At 31.1% G+C, this 21,313-nt stretch overlaps 6 protein-coding genes across 6 annotated transcripts; 1 reads left to right on the top strand and 5 right to left on the bottom strand.

Annotated features, from left to right (window-relative positions):
* Nucleotides 1–36: 36 nt before the first annotated feature.
* On the top strand, nucleotides 37–1,212 carry SAPINGB_P002548 (uncharacterized protein; the record flags this gene model as incomplete). Its single annotated transcript, XM_031997266.1, has 3 exons — nucleotides 37–755; nucleotides 894–989; nucleotides 1,068–1,212. The coding sequence occupies 3 exons, from the start codon at nucleotides 37–39 to the stop codon at nucleotides 1,210–1,212; spliced, it is 960 nt and encodes a 319-aa protein (XP_031853157.1).
* A 1,453-nt stretch (nucleotides 1,213–2,665) lies between these two features.
* On the bottom strand, nucleotides 2,666–4,414 carry SAPINGB_P002547 (uncharacterized protein; the record flags this gene model as incomplete). Its single annotated transcript, XM_031997265.1, has 2 exons — nucleotides 2,666–4,173; nucleotides 4,336–4,414. 2 exons carry the CDS (start codon nucleotides 4,412–4,414, stop codon nucleotides 2,666–2,668), a joined length of 1,587 nt encoding a protein of 528 aa, XP_031853156.1.
* A 1,538-nt stretch (nucleotides 4,415–5,952) lies between these two features.
* On the bottom strand, nucleotides 5,953–7,209 carry SAPINGB_P002546 (uncharacterized protein; the record flags this gene model as incomplete). The annotated part of the gene is made up of 1 exon (XM_031997264.1): nucleotides 5,953–7,209. One exon carries the CDS (start codon nucleotides 7,207–7,209, stop codon nucleotides 5,953–5,955), a length of 1,257 nt encoding a protein of 418 aa, XP_031853155.1.
* Nucleotides 7,210–9,389: 2,180 nt separating this feature from the next.
* SAPINGB_P002545 (uncharacterized protein) lies at nucleotides 9,390–10,709 on the bottom strand (the record flags this gene model as incomplete). Its single annotated transcript, XM_031997263.1, has 2 exons — nucleotides 9,390–9,481; nucleotides 9,629–10,709. The coding sequence occupies 2 exons, from the start codon at nucleotides 10,707–10,709 to the stop codon at nucleotides 9,390–9,392; spliced, it is 1,173 nt and encodes a 390-aa protein (XP_031853154.1).
* Nucleotides 10,710–12,026: 1,317 nt separating this feature from the next.
* SAPINGB_P002544 (uncharacterized protein) lies at nucleotides 12,027–13,359 on the bottom strand (the record flags this gene model as incomplete). The annotated part of the gene is made up of 2 exons (XM_031997262.1): nucleotides 12,027–12,118; nucleotides 12,261–13,359. 2 exons carry the CDS (start codon nucleotides 13,357–13,359, stop codon nucleotides 12,027–12,029), a joined length of 1,191 nt encoding a protein of 396 aa, XP_031853153.1.
* Nucleotides 13,360–15,828: 2,469 nt separating this feature from the next.
* Nucleotides 15,829–19,053, bottom strand: SAPINGB_P002543 (uncharacterized protein; the record flags this gene model as incomplete). The annotated part of the gene is made up of 1 exon (XM_031997261.1): nucleotides 15,829–19,053. One exon carries the CDS (start codon nucleotides 19,051–19,053, stop codon nucleotides 15,829–15,831), a length of 3,225 nt encoding a protein of 1,074 aa, XP_031853152.1.
* Between the last annotated feature and the right edge of the window lie 2,260 nt (nucleotides 19,054–21,313).

Genomic DNA, 21,313 nt, shown 5'->3' with positions numbered 1-21,313 from the left:
ATTCATTTTAAATACCCCTTCCATCCTCATTCTAAAATGCATAACCACCGCCAAATCGACCTCAGCCTAGGTCTCAAAAATACTCACGTTCTAGTCACAGGTGGCAACGGAGCAATAGGACAAGTCATAGTCGATGCATTTTTACAAGCAGGTGCCAGAGTCTCTGTCTTTGAACTTGTTCTCCGACATGAAAAACATTCATCATCTCAAGTCCTAACCCAACTCCCAACACCAACAACTACCCCTCCAATCATGTCCACGTCTCCGGTATCCTCCTCCACATCATCCTCAGACCCAATGCCCCCAATTCTTTTAGAGTTTGAAAATGATCAGCCGCCGAGCGAACAGTTTATGGAGTACCGTGTTGATGTTTCACAACCGGAGCAGCTTGCACGCGGGTTTGCATTGGCTTCTGCTCATTTCGGTCTAATTCAAGTGTGTGTGACATGTGCGGCACAGGATCTTTCGTATCTGACGCATCACACGTCACTAATTGACTTGCCATTTTCGCAATGGCAGCAGACGTTTAATGTGAATGTGCATGGGACATTTTTGACGGCACGAGAATGGTTACGACAAGTACGTGATGGGGCAGATCAAAATACGAAAAACCTCTCGCTCGTTGTTATTGGAAGTGAATCGGGAAGATTTGGTGAGCTAGGAAATGCAGATTATGCAAGCGGGAAAAGTGCAGTACAGTATGGATTGGTCAACAGTTTGGTGAAGGATATAGTTCAGATCCATCCGCGAGCTAGGTAAGAAAAAGATAAAGAAACAAAAAAAAAAGTTTTCTTTTGAATACAGAACTAAAGATATACTGTATTGAAGCGAAGAAAAGATAATGATTTGATGAAAACTAACCAAAAATGATTTGACGAAAAAAAAAATAATAGAATTAATGCTGTTGCACCAGGACCCGTTGATACAGAAAAGTTTCATGAAGAATGCGCAATGAATCCTAACCAATATTATGAAGACTGTCAAGCAACGTGAGTGAATAATAAAGAATTTTTTTTTTTTTTTTTTTTTAGATATTTAAATATTTAGATACTAACAAGTGAGATTAGCACCGCAATGAAACGGCCAACAAGTATCCAAGGGGTTGCTAAAACGGTTCTTTTTCTTGCAAGTGAGAACTGGAGCGGGGACATTACAGGACAAGTCATTAATGTAGATGGGGGGAAGAATGGGAAATTGTTTTGGAATGATTGAATGATTGAATGATGATGATGAGTTATTTTTGTTTTTTCTTTCTTTATTTTGCATACTATTTAATTTTTTTTTTAAAAAAAAACTCAATATTCAAATTCAAAAGTAAAGAATACATTTTTCTTGACTATTATTTTATTTTATTATTATTTTTTTTAAAAAAATACTCAAATATAATGATATTTAATTTTGACTATTTTTTTATTTTATTTTTTCTTTTTATCTACACTTTTTTTTATCCGTTTTTCAGAATCTAAAATAAAAATAAAAATTGATTTCTTATTATCTAATTGGTATCAATCAGTATTTCAATAACCAGGATTATCAGAAAATTCAATTTCCCCGGTAGTATTTTTGTTTTTATATTTCTAATCAAACCTGTGGGAGAGTTGGCAAGACAGTAAAAGAAGGGGAAAAAAAAAGAAGCAGAAGAAGAAAAGAACTTTTTTTTTTCTAAATGAAAATTAATTTAATTCTTAATCAAAAGAAAACAAGGTTATCTACATAGTTCATTACCATAGGAAAAACCTGTTTATAAACTCAATTGGAGTGATAAACATTGATTGAAATTTTTTTTTTTTAAAATTAAAGTGTCTTAATAGCATTAAAATTGGTTGTTTTTTTTATTCAAGAGTTATAGAACTAATATAACTTTCGCACCAACGTTATCCATTTTCATTGTCTAATTTTTGTTGTTTTTTTTTACCTACAGGGTGCACCTCTTCACTATAATGTTGTTTCGATCTTTACACATCCGGTAATTTAAAAAAAAAAGGGTCCTCAATATCACTTTAACATAAACAAAACCCATTAGTCAATCGGTTCTAAACATACCCGACCGGTTTCTTTTTTACTTGTTTTTACGGACTTTGAGTTAAATTTTTTTATAACCCTCAGCCAGAAATCACTTACTAGGCTAATTATACTGAACTAAAGAGTAGGATTTCCCACTGGCAAAAATAGTCTTCGTTTACTCCTGTACATTCCCTCAAAAGGAGATGGAGGAGTATCTGAGGAATTAAACCTAGCTAGGTTAACAAGTTTATTTGTTTTTATTTAAGGATTATAGAATTATATAACATCAGCATCAGCGTTATCCTTTTTGTTCTTACTATATATATTCATTTTTGTAATAAACTTTGAATATGACTTTATGACTTCAACATTGCATCTTCAACAGCCCTAAAATATGTCTTGATTTCAGCTTAAAATTAACAGAAACTCAAAAAGTAAACTTTTCTAATTTATTTCCACTAAAATCAAACCGGTTTGTTTTTGTTTGTTTTTATTGAATCAATCCAACCCTAGAACTAAATTATCTTCATATATATATATATATATATATATATATAGTTAGTTAGTTAGTTAGTTATTTATTTATTATTCTTAAAATTATAGAGTCTATTAAATTTAATAAACGTTAATACTACATTAAAAATTAAAGAAATTTCAAGCTTTAGTGTATGAATCGTCGCTTAATCACACCATTTTTATTAGTACCAGTTCTAATGGTGACCTCATCAAGAACTCCAACTCGATTTCTTTGCAATCTTCCATCATACCCTACACCTTCATAAGCTTTGTCAATAATCTTAAAAATAGACTGGCGTTCAATGTCAGCATCATATGGAGGACTTGCATCTAAACGATTCTTATGATATTCATGCAATAGACCATAGTATGTTGGAATACCTTGAGGACATTTATATAGAATAAGTTTTGTAATGAAAAACAAAACCAAAGAAGCTAAAGTTACAGAAACAATAGCAATAACAATTGAAGTTGCTTCATATCTAATTTTCCCTGGGTAATAGAACCCCAATTCATTGGACCCTTTGACAGTTATACCCAAAGTTTCACTTAGCACAGTATACACAAATCTTGGTACTTTGATGTTGAGGACAATTGGAATAAGATGGGTACCCCATTTTTCAACAGTTTTAGCAGTTTGATAAGTAGTTGTGCTTGTAATATTGTCATTATACTCAAATTCAAAAATAGTTTTTTTGGTAAAATATAAAGATTGAGTAATAGTTAAAACATTTGAATATCTGAAATACCCAAGTGCAACCTTATTATGAAAAATCCCAAAAGACGAAAGGTTACCTTCAAGATGTTTTGCCAAAGTGAATGTTAGCACATAACTAACATTTCCCAAAACATAAAGAGTATGAAAATCCAGCAAACTTTGTGTGATATTATTTTCGATAGTAAAATTTCTTCCATTGCAATCCATATTGAAACGAACGTTGTGGTTAGAAGAAGATGAGTTTGAATCAAATAATTTAAGATTGGTTTTAAAAAAGTTTAAGGGATCGTAATAAAACTGTGGTTCGATTAAAAGGTTGTAAGAATTATAATTAAATTCATAATATAAAAAATTATTGGCGTAAATTTTTTTAGTTTCATTGTTCACACCAAAAAATGTAAAATTTTCTCCAGGATTAATCACAAAATAAGGTTCCAGAGAATCAGATTGAATATTAAATTTTGTGTCATTGTTATTTGAGGTGTTATTTACACATAAAACGTGAGGTAAAATAGGGACATTAGGTTTACTCATCTCCAGGGTATAGGCACCATTAGCATCAATAATGATATTTTCCCATTTATCTGTCAAACCGCAACTTAAGAAGCTTCCTGATAAAGGATCAGTATAGTTAAAAAGAACTGTGCCCGACATATAATATGAATTGCCGTAACCAACTTGATCTTCTTCATGAACAACGTGTTCTTCTTCCAATTCATCAACTGAGCTATAATCCCCATCTGGATTATAAAAAATAGGCGCGGGGCTCCAGTGCTCATTTATATGAAAATCCGAAGGAATATATAATGAGGTATTTGATTTGTCACCAGGATGAATTCTCAAAGCATCTCTAATAGGAGCAAACGTAGGTTCATAAGAAGGATAAATATTATTGGAGATAATTAGATTTAAAACTTTTGAGCCATAACTTGAGGCTAAAATGAATATAAAAAATATCAATAAAATGGAAAATCGAAATTTTCTTTGAGGGAATAATGGAATTAAACAATCATTAACAGTTGTGTTTTGTTTGTTGTTAGGGAACCCATTATTGAGGCTATTCAATTCAAATTCAACATTTCTTTGAGACGAATAACTAATTGAGTCTAATTCTGAAAGATTTGATGAATATGCATTGCTTTTAGTTTTACGAACTTTTGCACGTCTTGCTTCCATGCCAAAGAATCGTAAAAGTCCACTTAAGCTTGTGAGGACGGTGGCGATTTGTGTTTCAGGGTTGCTAATGATGGAAAGTAGCTCAATTAAAAAAAAAGTAAAAATCCAAAAAACAACATCCATTGTAATTAGGAGAACTTGAAGTGATAATTGATTATAAACATAAATGACTTTCATTGTTAATAAAAAAATATAACAAACAGCGTAGAAGATTTTGTTTTATTAAAAAATTGTTTCAAAAAAGCAATAAAATTAAACAATTTATGAAAGAATTTTTAAGAAAAAAAAATTAAAAATGAAGTTGCACTTTATCAGTTGTTATCTTCTTAAATATATATATATATATATAATTTTGAAAATAAAAAGAAATATTTGAATTACCCCATTTTAAGTGGCGTTCATTATTTGCGGCTAAATAATGATGCAGTCAAAGAACTATTATTCCACTCAAAAAAAATTAACAGTGCTTTATGAGATAAAGGAGGTCTTGAGGATTAATATTTTTAGCAATTTATTCTTTTTTTTTTTTTTTTTGAAAAAAAGTATACCCCATGATTTAACCAAATGATTTGAATATTTTATTTTTTTTTCAATTGTATTTTGTTATATTTTTAATAATATTTTAATTGTTTAGGATTTTCTTTTATTGCAAGACTTTTTTGTTTATTTTATTTTATCTAATGATCAGATATTCTAAAAACCAGGAACTGTCAAATTATATCCAGAGTTAAAATAGATTTGGCTTTTTTCTATCTATTTATCTACTATAATTTTAGTTTCAATGGAAAATAAACACTATATTTTATAGTATTTCAGTCCTTCAATTCAAATTTATTTTAAAAGTTACTTCCATAATATATATCATTATAATGATATATATAGATAATTATCTTAAAAAAAACTTTTTTATTTATGCCTTTGTTTTAGTGATTTCAACTTAGCTGTTGTTTTTGACGGGTGATTCATTTAAGAACTCAATATTATATTACTTGGTTCTTCTTAGTCTACCCGAGAAGCCCATGACTAATTGAAACAACAGAACTACGGTTAGTTTGTCTGATTTCTCTATTAATTTTAAACTGATTTTTGCATTTTTTTAAAGCACAAGTTGATAAAGCATCACAACAGTCCGTTTTCTATATGTTGACAAAAAATTGTGGTCAAAGACTAACCTTTCCAATTTATTTACATTTGGCTTTATCAACTTTGTAATTTTATTTTTTTGATTTCTTCTAACAATATAGTTCATTTTTTGTTTTGATTTGAAAATATTTAAAGCCATAATTTATCACAAATTGTTTTTTTTGTTTTTATTCAAGGGTTATACAATTATATAACATCAGCATCTGTGCTATCATTCTTGTCCATACTATATATATTTTCATTTCATAATAAACTTTTAATTTTGGCTTCAACATTGCATCTTCAACAGCCCGAAAATAAGTCCTGATGCCAGCTTACGAGGAACAGGGGGTTAAAATAACCAAACCTTCCCAACCTATCTCCACTTGTCTTCATCAACGCTGTAATTGTATTTCTTAATCTCTCCAAGCAGAGATAAAGCTTACAATCTCTTGTAAGCCAGTTAAACTGTTTAAGAGAGTCGACATGTCCATCTCTGGAGATATCCGTTTCAGTCCTTTTCTTTCCTCTTCAAGCAAAGGACACTCAACTAAAATGTGATGAACTGTTTCCAGCTCTCCACATTTGCAGTTGTAACTATCCTTTTCAATTCCAAACTTTTTAAACCATGCGCCAAAGTTGCCATGGCCTGTGCGAAACTGAGTAATATTACTCAAGATCCTTCGACTATCTTTCTTCATGATCACTCCCGTAACCATTTTGGAAAGATTATCAGTACATTTCGACTCCACTGTGATATTATGATACCACAGATCCTTACTGCTGTTCCAATACATTTCTTGCCATTCTTCCATTGCTTGTTTCTTCAAAATTCCAATCGTCTGATTTTGTTGTTGTTTCAGCGTAAGAGGTTCAACCCTCTTGCATTTTCGTTTTTCATCCTTTTTAATCATATAGTCTCTATCATCTTTCACCAACATGTAAAGCGTGGTTAGCTTTGCAATTGGAGATTTCTCAATCAATGTTAACAAATGACCATTAATAGGATTAGTTTTGCTAATATTTAGGTGTAAACGAATAGCTTTTCGTGCCACCATAAATTTTAGCCTAATACTATATGGCATAATACCAGCTTCCTTTTGTAGTACCGCAATAGGAGTTGTGCGATAAGCACCAACAATTCTTCTTAAAGCCATGTTCTGCATCACTTCCAACTTGTGGATTTCTCCTTTCAAGATTTTATGATGCCAAATTTCTAAGCCATATTCAACAATTGGTCTCACGCAAGCAATATACAGTGATCTGACTGCAGACCCTCGCATACCTTTTTGCACGCCTCCAAGATGCCAAATAGCACCAACAGCTTTTCTTGCTTTATTGATTTTATTCAAAATATGAGATTTAAAATCAAGCAGATTGTTCAAAGTAATTCCAAGCAATTTAACTTCCTTCTGGGGTTCACGAAGTTCTCCATTAGGTAAAGTAAGTTGCACTTTTTCATCTTTAGGTTTCACATTTTTTGTAAAATGAATAAAACCCAATTTATCACCCAAATCAATTTTGGTCATTCTTGATTTAGCCCAATTACAACATTTTTCTAATATGTTGCTTAAGCTTTTGGTATTTTCTTCAATTTTACCTTCAACGGTAATAGTCACATCATCAATAAAGCCAAAAGGAGTTCCACCCCATTCTTTAATGGCATGATACATTGGTGTGGAATATATCAAAAAAAGTAGTGGTGAGATAGGTGAGCCTTGCGGAATTCCAGTACTAATTTTTTGCACGAGTCCATTGCTAAAATATTTTCGTTTTTTTACTAGGGACTGCCCCGTGCCTTTATATAGCCAGTGTGACTTACTTTTTTAGGTCTCTTGGCCCAGTTGGTTAAGGCATCGTGCTAATACACAAGCAACTTCCTTGTATACGCGAGGATCGGCGGTTCGATCCCGCCAGAGACCATTATTTTTACATAGTTTTTATAATTAAAATAATAATACTTATTACATGTGAATCAAACCTGTTTGTTTTTTTGATTGTTTATTTTTATTCAAGGGTTATCATGCATGTTTGTTTGTTTGTTTTTATTCAAGGGTTATAGAACTATATAACATCAGCATCTGCGCTATCCTTTTTATTGTCTGACTATGTGACTTGCCGGTTTTCATTTGTACCTTTTTAGTACGGGTGGTTTCTGTTCTGTGCGTCTCCGGTAGCCCGGAAGATGGGCCCTGATGCCAGCTTACGAGGAACAGGGAGAACCAGTCTGTCGGTCCCAAAACCTTCCCAACCCATTTCCACTTATCTTCACGGACGCCCATGTATTTCTTAATCTCTTCCGTCAGAGATACGGTCCGCAATCACCTGCAGGCTATTTAGACTGTACGGAAGAGTAGGCATTCCTGTAACCAGGGTAGCCTGAGGTTTTCAGTCTAGGTGTGTACTCCCGTACACATCTTCAGGAAAAGGGGGTATTCTGGGAATCGAACCCAGTATCTTCCGCTTTCGAGCGAACGTGTTATCCTTTACACCATCCAGCCCTTTCCCCTAATAAAAGGATAGCGCAGATGCTGATGTTATATAATTCTATAACCCTTGAATAAAAACAAACAAACAAACAAACAAAGCATTGGTTGGGGAAAGGGCTGGATGGTGTAAAGGGTAACACGTTCGCTCGATAGCGGAAGATACTGGGTTCGATTCCCAGAATACCCCCTTTTCCTGAGGATGTGTACGGGAGTATACACCTAGACTGAAAACCATAGGCTACCCTGGTTACAGGAATGCCGACTCTTCCGTACAGTCTAAATAGCCTGCAGGTGATTGCGGGCCGTATCTCTGACGGAAGAGATTAAGAAATACATGGGCGTCCGTGAAGATAAGTGGAAATGGGTTGGGAAGGTTTTGGGACCGACAGACTGGTTCTCCCTGTTCCTCGTAAGCTGGCATCAGGGCCCATCTTCCGGGCTACCGGAGACGCACAGAACAGAAACCACCCGTACTAAAAAGGTACAAATGAAAACCGGCAAGTCACATAGTCAGACAATAAAAGGATAGCGCAGATGCTGATGTTATATAGTTCTATAACCCTTGAATAAAAACAAACAAACAACAAACCAATGCTTTGTCCAAAGTTATTTTTAAGCAATTCAATTCCTTGCTCTATTATTGGCTCAAGAAAATTAGTACACTAACGATTCTTAAAAGACTCCGTGGCCAAGCTGGTTAAGGCGCACGACTGTTAATCGTGAGATCGTGAGTTCAATCCTCACCGGGGTCGATTACTTTTTATTAATATATTTTATTATTTTTTTTTTATATTTTTTTTTTTAATTTTGTTTATTAGATAGGTTTTGGGGGACTTTGATATGATTGTGGGCATGAACAAGTTTTCCAAATAATAAAGTTTGCCAGATTATTAATAGTAATAAGCATAATACAAATCAAGCTTAAATAGATGCTAATTACGTTTTCTCTTTATATATATGGGAATGTCGAACTTTGAACTTTAACCTCGTAAAAAACATTTCTTTTTTTTTTTTAGAGGTGGAAATACTCTCAAAATATATATTTGTTTGAATTCATAAATCCTGTCCAATGGTATGAAATTATTATTATTAGTAATGAAGACTTTTTTTTTTTTTTTTTTTTTTTTTAAAAAAAAAAAAAAAAGACGTGGCATCATTTTATAAATATATATAAATAAATATATGATATAAACACTGTTTAGCATTCTTCTTGTTTGTTGTTGTTGGTACCAACGTGAGAAGCATAAACACTGATGCTTATCTCAGGACACTGCATTCTACAAGCATTTTCCAAAGTGATATCAAAAATAGGATATTAAATGTCTAATCTGGGGGAGGATTTGTTGTCTATTGTTAAAGAAATTTTACAGTAGTTGGTAATCAAGGGTTGTTCGCATCAAATACTCAAAAACCCCTGGTACCCAAATTGTATCTAACGCTCTTCCATTAGGATGAACTTTAAAAAAAAAAAAAAAAAAAATTTTGTTAGTAAATCGAATAAAATTGATTTTTTTTTTTTTTTCAAAATCAAAATCAAAATCAAAATCAAAATCAAAATCAAAATAAAAATCAAAATCAAAATAAAAATCAAAATAAAACTTACCAGCATCTTCTAAAATCATGTCTTTGGGCAGGTTCTGAGTCAGCTCACCAATGGGCCAGTAATCGGCTCCTACAGTTTCCATTGCTCCAAACGCAGCTAAATTGAACTGGCTAACTCTTTGTGCATCAAAACGATATAATCGTGGTGTTGTATCCCCATCAAAAAAGTTTTTACCTGTTCTGGGGAAATGAGACTGGCGGTAAATAAAGCGAGTTTTGGGCATTCTTTGACGCAAAGTTGTTATTAGCTCCACAAGATTATCATGATATCCAGCTAACTGAGTCTGGTTAAATCCAATCACTTCAATATCTTTTGCCTGCTGCGACAAAATATCAAGACGAGCAAGCTCCCATAATGAAATACCAATAAATACAACATGGGGGGCACCTCGGTTGAGAGTCTCGTAAGCATCAAGTGAAACAGAAATTCGGTCGCGCCACATCAAGGGCTCTCTGAGAGGTCTATTTTTGATTTTCCAGGTTTCCTGTGTATCAAATCCGTAAGTGAAATAGTTGACTACTGTGAAATTGTAAAATTCATTGCGACACACTCGTGGAAAGCAAGTGGGTATATTAGAAGTGTTAGTCCATAAATGGTTATGATCATCTTGATATGTGTAAGAATGGTTTGAATTGGTGGTTATGCATAGGCGATCAATGTTGTAGCGGTCGACAGAGTCTCCAATAAAAATCATGGTTTTATTTACAAGTTCAGGAATGGATTCTTTTTCTTTGATACGGTTGACTATATTTGATGCTATAGGCTGGCATGATGGGTTAAGGGAGACGTATGTCATGTTGGAGTAAATTTTATCTGTAATGTCAAAGTACCCTAATTCTTTGTAAGGGTCACAATGTTTTGTTAAAGTCGAGTCGGTGCTAGTAGGTGTGGGATTAGCTTCAACCGTCACTGTTACCGTATGAGAAGATTGATTATCATCTTGAGATTTATCTGAAAATTGAGGGAGATATTCTGAAGCTGCAGACAATCCGCCGTACCAATAGCAAGACATTCCGCCGATTATGATAACATTTGCGAGTAGAATAAGCATCCATTTTGAACGCAAAGACGAAACAGACATGAGGAGTTTATTTTGAAAACGGAAACCTTGGAAAAAACTTATAATAACGGGGGAAAAGAATAAAAAAAATAAAAAATAAACACTACCTAGTTAAAAATAGAAAAAAAATGATATCAAATCTCATCTAAAATTAAAAGAATATATATATATATATATATTTGTATAAGGGTAGGATAATATAAAAAATAAAAAAAAAGAAAAGGGAAAAAAAGGGATAAGGGAACAAAGTGAGTATTTATAGCAGGTGGGGTTCCATAGAGTAAATTCCGAGTTATTCGTCAAAAGATATGTATTATGTTTAAAAATATTAAATGGATAAAGGGATGGATGTTAGATTATACTGCATTATAATTACTACAGACATATATGTCTATATATATATATATATATGAATTAACTCCACCCCTTTAGAAATACGAAGAAGGGAGAATTTCGTACAAATTTAATTGATGGAAAATGAAAGATTGAGATAATTAAAAAAAAATGATATTTCATTAAGTTGGTCAACAAACGAAACATTGAACCCCATATAATTCAACCAATTGGGTAAAAGATAAACTGAGAGTATATATAAAAGGGAAAAAATAAAAATAAAAAATAGAAAAAAAATTTAATTTAACAATGAAGTAAGTACATTGATCCTTTTAGAAATATAATTTTTTAATTCTAAAAATTCAAGATAAAGGTAAGAGATTGATGATTTATATATATATGAATTCACTCCAAGCCTTTTTAATAACCCTTTTGAGAGATCAATGTAAATTTCCTTTTTAGTCATGAGCTATTCATCTAACAGTCATAGTCATACGTATACGGAATAATTCTACAAGTACACTTTGAAAATAAAATTAAAAAAAAAAAAAGGATTAGTTGAAATAAACTATAGATTTATATAAACTTTTCACATTATTATTTTTTTCTTTTTTTTTTTTTTTTTTTCCTTAATAGCAACGAGATGTAAATAAGCTCAAAATTATGATTTTGTTGACGTTTTTGATTGATAACAATAATCATACTACTGTATATTCAAGAACAACTCATTATATTTGGTATTTGATAAAAAAAAAAAATTGGTTATATTCCAAGATATTTATTCCTGCATATATATATATATATATATTTAAATCTATCCTGTTATATAATCATCCACTTATAATTATAAGTGGCTAAACTATAGAAATTAACAAAAAAAAAAAAAAATTGATTTTATTTTATTTTTTTTTTCCAAAATAAGGTATTCTAAAAGTTCAAAATATATGCAAAAGAATGTTGAAAATTACACCACAACAACAAAAAAAAAAAAAAAAAAAAAAAAATTCACAGTACTTGATAATTAAGGGTTGTTCGCATCAAATATTCAAAAACTCCTGGAACCCAAATAAGTTCTAATGCAGTTCCACTAGGATGAACTTTTAAAAATAAAATAAAAAATATATATATATATAATAAGTCTGTTAGTATACCAAACCAAATCATTTTTAAATTCCAAAACAAAACAAAACAAAACAAAACAAAAAAATAAAATAAAATAAAATAATAATAATAACTCACCAATATCTTGTAAAATCTGCTCTTTAGGCATGTTTTGAGTCAACTCACCAACAGGCCAGTACTCAGCTTTCATCTTTGTCATCACTTCAGAAGCAATTCGATTTAACTGGCTCACTTTTTGTGCTGAGAAACGATAAGTTCGTGGTAACTTATCACCATCAAACCGGTTTGGATTTGATTTAGGGAAATGGGACTCACGGAAAACAAGACGAGTTTGGGGCATCCTTTGGCGTAACGTTGTTATCAATTCTACAAGATTATCACGGTACTCATTTAATTGAGTCTCGTTAAAACTAATAACTTCAGTATCATTGGCAAGTTTGGATAAAATATCAAACCGAGCAAGCTCCCATAATGAAATACCTATAAATGCAACATGAGGGTCGCCTCTATTAAGCGTCTGATAAGCATTAAGCGAAAGATCTACACGATCGCGCCATTTGAAGGGTTCTGGGAAGACCTTTTTTCTGTCAGCCCAGACGCCTTGCAAGTCAAACCCGTAAATGAAATAATTGACTACTGTGAAATTGTAAATGTCATTGTTGCATACTCGTGGGAAGCTGTTAGGTACTTTATCAGTGGTGTTCCATATATGGTTATGATCATCTTGATATGTTTTGAATTCGTTTGATAAAGTAGAGGAACATAGGCGATCAATATGGAAACGGTCGACAGAGTCTCCAATAAATATCATAGTTTTATTTAATAGTTCAGGAATGGAGTCTTTTTCTTTTATGCGGTTAACTATGTTTGAAGCCATTGGTTGGCATGATGGGTTAAGTGAAATATATTTCATATTAGAATGCACTTTATCTGTAATGTCAAAGTATCCTGGTTCCTGGTAAGGATCGCAATGTTTTATTGAGGTTAGTTCAGTGCTGGAAGATGTAGGAGTTACTTGAACCGTTACTGTTACTGTATGGGATGGTTGTTGAGTGATTTGAATATTTTCTTGAGGGGGAGGGGTTTCTGAAATCTGAGGGATTGAATCTGGAATTACAGACAATCCGCCAAACCAGTAGCAAATTATTCCACCGATTACTATAAGATTAGCAACTAGAACAAGTGTCCATTTTGCACGTAAAGAAGAAATGAACATGAAAGATTTATTATTTAAATTTGGGTTTTTTTAAAAATGAAAAAAGAAAAAAAAAAAAAAAAAACAACCGAGTTAAGGAAATGAGATCGGGAAAATTCCCATTTAATTTTTTTAGAATAATAAAAGAATAAAATAAAAAATGAAAAAAAAAAAAAAAAAAAAAGAATAAAGATAATTAAATTTTAATTTAAAAATAAAAATATAAAAAAATTGGCAAAAAAAAAAAAGAGAATGATAGAAATGGTTTTTATTATTTTTTTTTATTAATTTATAAATATATATATATATAGGAATGTCTTTCTGATTAAATTATTACAACAAAGATAGTTATAACTAATTAGTTATTGACTGCATATCGGCTAATATATAAATTATATAATAATATATATAACATGTTATAGATTATACATGTAACTAAATACGGCCAATCTCCAACATAAAAATGAGTTCTTCTCACCTATAAGTTTATTAATATTTAGTTAAATATATATATATATATATTAGCATTTAGTATTTTATAAAAGTCTTTTTTTTTTTTTTATGATGAACCTTAAAAAAATTTAAACCAAAAAAAGATTTGTATATGAAGATATATAAATATATAAATATAATATTCTAAAAAAAAAAAAAAAAAAAAAAACTTTTTGAAATGATTTTTACAGCGCTTGAAATTTACTTTGGTTAACTTCAAATTTTTTTTCTTTTTTTAGAATATCGGTTGATACAATATTTATATATATATATATATATATATATATTTATATATTTATTAATTGGTTTCTAATGAAAATTAAAAGTTGAATTAATTAATTAACATTGGAATTCCCCCTTTTTTTTCCCATAATTATTGAGGCTAAATTGTTAATTTTAAAGAAAGGTCTTGTCTTGTACTACAGCTATAAAAAATACCATTTTTTTTTTTTTTTTTTTTTTTTTGATACCATAGATAATTATCTATATCCCTCAAAAACTGAAAAAATAAATAAAAAAAATAAACAACTTGATTTCTTTTGTTTTTAATGATTGGGGCTCTTTTTTTTTTTTTTTAATTTTTTTTTTTTTAATTTTTCAGTTTTTGTTACAACCGTAACAGTGATTTATGACCTCAAACACTATTTTGGCCCATTACAAAAACTACCTTTTCTTTTATTTATTTATTTCTTTCTTTCTTTCTTTCTTTCTTTCTTTCTTTTTCAATTTTTCAATTTTTCAATTTTTCAATTTTTCAATTTTTTTTTATATGCATTAAAAATATTAAGAATGATTGCTAATGCTAATACTAATTAGGAATTTGCAATTAGGAATTAGAAAGTATTCTTATTACTTTTACAATTGCCCAAATTGATGGTACCTTCAGTTATTTTATTTTATGTTAAAGATATCTTCATCAATAATCATTTTATATATATATTTGACTAATTAGTATATATATATATATATATATATATATAAGTAAATCCCCCAGTAATATTTCACCAGGTATTGTCTTTTTCTTTGGATTTGAAAATTTTCAAATTTTGAAAACTTTTTGACATTTGACATTTGACATTTGACATTTAAATTTTGAAAATTTCTTCAATTTTAAAACTTTGACAATTATTTCAAAATATTTGGTTTTTTTTTTTTTTAATTTATAATAACTAATTCAGTTATTTTAACCAAATCTTTTATATATAAAATATATATTTTAGTTAAATTGATTTTATTTTAAAAAACAAAATAAAATAAAGTCTTAAAAAAGTTGTTGTAACAAATTCATAAAATGTGAATTTTTTTTTTTTTTTTTTTTTAATGGAGAAAAAAAATATTTTGCCAAGTATTCCCCAAATGTTCCTCGGCTAATGTACATCCATTTTATATATATATATATATATAATAACTTTGTATTATGAAAGTCTATAGGTCCTATAGTTTTTTTTTTTGCCAATTTTTTTTAAAACCAAGATATTGTTTAAGCAAAAAAAAAAAAAAAAGACTTTTAATTCTGGTCAGCTCAGCTAGTTTTCTCATGCATAAATGCAATATACTGCAAATGTTTCAAATGTTTCAAATATTGCATATATATATATATATATATATATTATCTAATACAACCATATATGGCTATTTTTAATTTAACCAATTTCTTAACTTAACTTAACTATCTGTACTACCATTTTTAACTAAACTTTTATCAACCAACCTTTGAATTAATCAATTTTTTTCAAGAGGGGGTTGAAACTTTTCATATCTACACCAAACACACACACACACTACATAATCCCTTACTTTTTTTTTTTTTTTTTTTTTTTTTCAAAGTTAAATTTATAAACAATTTTGTTAACCTTCTTCTTAAACAATTCTAAAAAAACCATCTATTATTTCTATTATATTTATACAAGTCCTTAATATGTCTCTTTTTTTTTCTCTTTTTTCTTTTGTACATATTCCACTTATCCATAGTAACCTCCTGCTCCTAAGAAGCATTCGCTACCTTGAATCTCCATCATTTTCATCATGTACAATATCCCCGCCCTCTTCAACACCCACTTCATTGGCTTTAAAGCTAATATCTTTTTCTATAACTGCATCATTTAACAGTAATAACTCATGTTGATCTTCCGGATCCTCTTTATTAACCTCCTTTTTATCATCAATACTTAACAAAGTTTGATCCCACACCAATGCACATAACCTTGCAAGCAATATGAGAATCGCCAGCGCCAATATAATAGACGTACATTTGCGAAGCTTCTCAATCACCCGCCACTTAAAGTACGGGAACTGAAACGTCTTACTCACAAAACTATATGTTCGCGTGAGTAACGAAGAGTAAACAACGCCCGTAGGCAAATAATGTAGTCGAACCGTGCCGCTTACCGAAAGAAACACATAAGGATAAAGCTCCAGAACTTCAAAACTAAATCTTGCAACACGAATCCAACAATCAATATAGAAGTATTGTGCTGGACGATCTCTATTATTATTATTATTATTATTATTATTATTATTATTATTATTATTATTGTTGTTGTTGTTGTTGTTGTTGTTGTTGTTGTTGTTATTGTTATTATTGTCACCATCTTCTTCTTCTTCTTCTGGATTCTCTTCCTTTCGAGTATATCGTAACAGTGCTAGTCGCAACACCAGATAGCATATAACACCACCAACGACAAAAGCTGTGTGAGCCATGGCAGTATAACTCCGGCCTCGCGCATCTAGCAACCTATCGTACGGAGCTTGGTGTCGGTCAATGTAAGAGATGGGGTGAGTAACACCAGCTTCTGACTCTGGTAGATAGTAAGAAAATGCGTATTTCCCAATGTCAAACAAGCCAAGCAAACCGAGGCCAGCAACCGCAACTGCCAAAGGTGATGGACATGTTTCATCAGCAATATCTTCTGTAGAGTAATACACTTGTGTAGAGCAAAAAAGTGCAAACCAAATGGCGAAAAGCATAATCCAATAATCCTCCGAAATGGAAATGAGAGCTCGGATATTGTCATTAGCAATATCGATTTTAATCGTGCGAATAATAATGGGCACCATAAGTTGTGGTAGTGAAGATCCGAAAATAAGTAATGACGTTTGGATGCCCAGCTGAATTTTAGGAAGAGCATTCGTAACTGGAGCATAAGCTTGTGACAATGCATTTTCCAGATCATTGGGTGCAGAATCCTTCTTGAGTAAAGAATTTGTGGTTGTGGCGAGATAAATTTGTGACACTGCATTGATGACAGGAAATCCTAAATAAACAAACAAAAACCAAAAGGCAAGTTTTGCAGCCGGATCGATATAAGACTGTGGAATAGTACCTGAAAGTGAGTCTCTGGTGGAATATGTAACACTAAGAGAAAGAAGAATAGGCAAGGTGGACACACGAGCCAACGATTTCGCAAAAACAGGTAATGGAAGCTTATATGATTGTTCCAAAGTGGCTTTAGCCATAGGGACCTGGCCATCAACTTGAATGAGTTTAAAAGAATCAAAATATTCAAGACAAAATAAGTAAAGTTCAACAAGTGACCAGGTGCTGATGAAAATTTTAGAGAGAAGCTCACCATCAAAAACATGCGGAATCAAATTATATCCGGTATAATGGATTATAAGAAGCAAAGAAACACAAATACCTTGAAGTTCCAATAACAGTGGTTTAGATAGACGGTAACGGGAGATTTGGGTATCTGATGATATTGGTAGTTTGTCCACACCGTAAGAAAAGTACTGGGTAAGAGAAAAAATGGAAAAAGTCGAAATGATTGCCCAGATTTGTAAAAGTCCCGACATTTCTTTGGAGCTGTAATAAATGGCAACTTTGGAAATAAGCTGTGTTTCGTTAGAGATTCGAGCCCATGCTGTGACAAGCCCAATCACAACGACAACTCCAATAACAGCCTTGAGTATTGGGAAAATGAGGTTACGCTGAGACCCATTTGCAAAAAAAATAAGAAAAGAAATTGGAATAATGATCAAAGACTTGTCAAAAATTCGACGGAGGGAGGGCAAAAAGGATGCTGGGCCTCCATATCTGTAGTCATTGTACTCAACACAACAGGTAGCACCAGCTGGGGGTCTACCTGTTTCAATAGCTATGCGATTATTGCAAATATGATTAAGCAAAATGTTTGCCTGGAGAAGAAAAGCACGATCCCAGTAATGGATTCCCATATCGTCGTGAGATCCCTGATGGTTTTCTGCTGAAAGTTCATTTCCAACGGGCATATAATAAGCTGAGATATGGTCTTTGCGGCCCTTTTGGGTACGATAACGGACACCACCAGTGTACAATGCAGGTTTGACTTTGTCAGCCACGGTTTCGTTTGTGCGAACATAATTGAAAAACTCGTCGGCTATTTTTTCAATTGAATGGATCTGGCTGTGGGTCATGGACTTTTTGCGGTTTTTGTCTAGTGATTCGTAGTAAGGAATAAGGGGTGGAGCAAAGTAAACTGCTTCAAAAGCGTCATCAACTCGATCGTCAATAATCTTGAGAATTTTAAGAGTGTTGTTTGAATATCGATTCGCAACTTCCCAAGGATGTTCTTTGCCTGCAAACCATGATCCGGCTGTCATGTAGAGATAAGTCTTGGGCTTATATTTTTTGTCCTTGTTGAATTTTAAAGCGTTTGCCTTTTCCTTAGCTTTGTAAGCCTTTTGGGCAATATTTTTAATTTTATCAGCGTTAGAACCGTTGAAAAAGGATGTCCAAATAAGGGTGGTTGTGACACCATTGACGACATTTTGGGCATTGGCGTGCGAATCCATTTTCTGCATTTGGCCTCGGAGTAAAATGTTGGAAAACCCCCAAAAAACCTGGCGTGTGGTTGAATCACCAAGGAAGATGATTTCATCTCCTGGTTTGAAGCAAGAGGTCAGGTCGTCTGCTTGCAAGGAGCGATAAGTCTTCATGGTGCAGCCATCAGGTTGCCAACCCGTCGGCGATTCGTTTATATCGTCAATATAGCGGCCATATTTTAGGATGGAGTTACAGTTGGATGTGAGTGTTGAAGGGATTTTATCTCTAGCTGGGCCTTTCGGAGTGGCCAGCGTGTACTGGTCCATATGTTTGATGTTGACGAGAATTGCAATAGCTGCAAGGGCGGGAACGAGAAGCACAAACGTGCCATATAAGGACGGAGCCCCTATGGCACGCGGTCTCAGAAGTCGAAGCAGCTGCTTGAGCAATGAAGCTAGTAGAAAGCGTAATGATGGCATTTACTAGCTGCTATGTATCTTCTGAGAGATGAATTATTTTGTTTTGTTTTGTTTTGTTTTTTAAATGGTGGTTATAAGATTATTAAATGGTGTGGACAAAAAAAAAGTGAACAAAGAGAGGGGTGAGTTTAAATAATTATATATATATATATATATATATATATATATAGATATAGATATCTATATATGGTAATGTTAGTAGAAAATAAAAAAAAAAATTAAAACTTGGGATTTTCTTTGAATATATGTGTCCTAACTAATCCATTATGGTCTCGAATCAAAACTATATAAGCATACTAAAATAGAAATTTTTAATAGGAATTTAGGGCTATTTTTTTTTTCTTTTTTTTGAGCCGCTCTATTTTTTACGAATAAAAATATAAACGACAAAAAAAAATAAATAAATAAATAAAAACTGGACTTCAGAAGAGAAATTTTTTGATCGTTGATATATATAAACTTTATATAATTCCAAAAGGGAATTGTTTATCCGTATATAAAACTTTTTTTACCAGGTGCAATTTTATTCTATTTAATATATATATATATCATTTTATTATAATGGTCAGTATTTTTATTGTTAGCAAAATACCTCCACGATAAACTATCACCATATATATATATATATATATTAAATCATCAACTATAAATAAGCAGTTTAGGAGATTGGAACCCAATGGAAGTGTCAAATAATTTTATTACTGTCAAAAAATCATTCAACTATAAAAGGAAATTTACTATTTTCATACATGCATAAAACTGATATATCAGTTTACGTATATACGTATATTCCTCAGATGGAAATTTATATACATCTTTTCTTCTTCTTTTTTTTTTCCAGTGACATCTCAGTTTATCAATTTAAGTCAAAATATTAATGTTTACAAGGTTTAAAGTTTGTACTGCATTAAACGAAGAAAAAAAAAGGTTATGGATGGTATTTTTGAAGAATGATTCTATGGTAAAAAACAAATTGTAATAAATAAATATTGGGATAAAACAAGGCAATTGAAGTTCTTTGGAATTTCAAAATCATAGCTACGTATTACATAGATTTATCTACATGGAGATACTGTACAGTAAACTACAGATCATCTAGATGATAGTTTCTTCTGTGTATTTACTGGAATGAAAAGTAGCTCTGAGTACTTACCATATTATTTTATAACTTTTTTTTTATTCAATATTTAAATAAATTAGATCAAAGAAATTATGACATACGCAAAATAATAAACGATCTGTTTGACTTATGGGGGCTTTAAATTTAGCCGACTGACCGATCTTCAAAGAGATATAGAAGGCTTAAGCTTCAGAGCATTAAATATTCTTTTCATTTTACTATTGTTTTAAAAAGTATTTTATATTTACCTCACTAATATCAATTACTATTCATTAAGTATTAAATTGAAGTTTTTCTTATACTTGTATATATATAGTGCATATTACTTAGACTAGGTGAATTTTTTGTTTGGCATGTAAATTTAAATCTAACATATTTTAATAAACAACAAAATACAAGAAAAAAAAATTTTTTATATATCAATTAATATATCATCTTAGAGAATCTCTGTTTCAACTAGACAATTAGTTATCTTTTGAATATAAAAGTTTCCAGAATATCCTGTAAAAATCTGCTTGGATAGCTACCAAAAAAATAAAAATAAAAATAAAAATAATAATAAAAATGAAAATAAAAATAAAAAATAAATGAAAATGAAAATGAAAATGAAAATCAGATTATGTAATTGATTATTTATTTTATTTTATATTTTTCCACCGGGGATTTGAAGTTTATATTTTTATTTTTTTATTTTTGTTGAAAAACCAACCAAACAGTAGAGGACAGCACATCAATAGTGGCTGAATATATTCAAAAAAAAAAAAAAAAAAAAAAATATAAATTTGTTTTCTATCAAGAAAAACTACTGAACCATAAAATTTATGACAGTAGTTTAAGTACCCAAGCCGCCTTCAGATGAGTCCTCCTGATCCATTCAAACAAAACAGACTTGTATTTTTTTTTTTTTTTGAATCAAATGCTAATCCATTGAATATATAGATAATAAATATATACAAATTCTTTTCAAAACGATACGCTTGGTACTTGACTTTATTTGAAGATAGAAAAGAGGTATTAAAAGCTTTTAAAATCTGATCTGATCTGATCTGATCTGAGTAAATGAATCAAAAATATAATGATCATTACAATTGGTTATTTATTAAATTTATTGAATTTATTTTTTCAACATATTTAATTTTG

This window comes from Magnusiomyces paraingens, assembly GCF_902498895.1.
Source record: "Magnusiomyces paraingens strain CBS 517.90 genome assembly, contig: contig2, whole genome shotgun sequence".
Lineage (NCBI taxonomy): Eukaryota > Fungi > Ascomycota > Dipodascomycetes > Dipodascales > Dipodascaceae > Magnusiomyces > Magnusiomyces paraingens.
The sequence above is the reverse complement of the archived record's forward strand: the minus strand, read 5'-3'. Positions and strand labels throughout refer to the sequence as shown.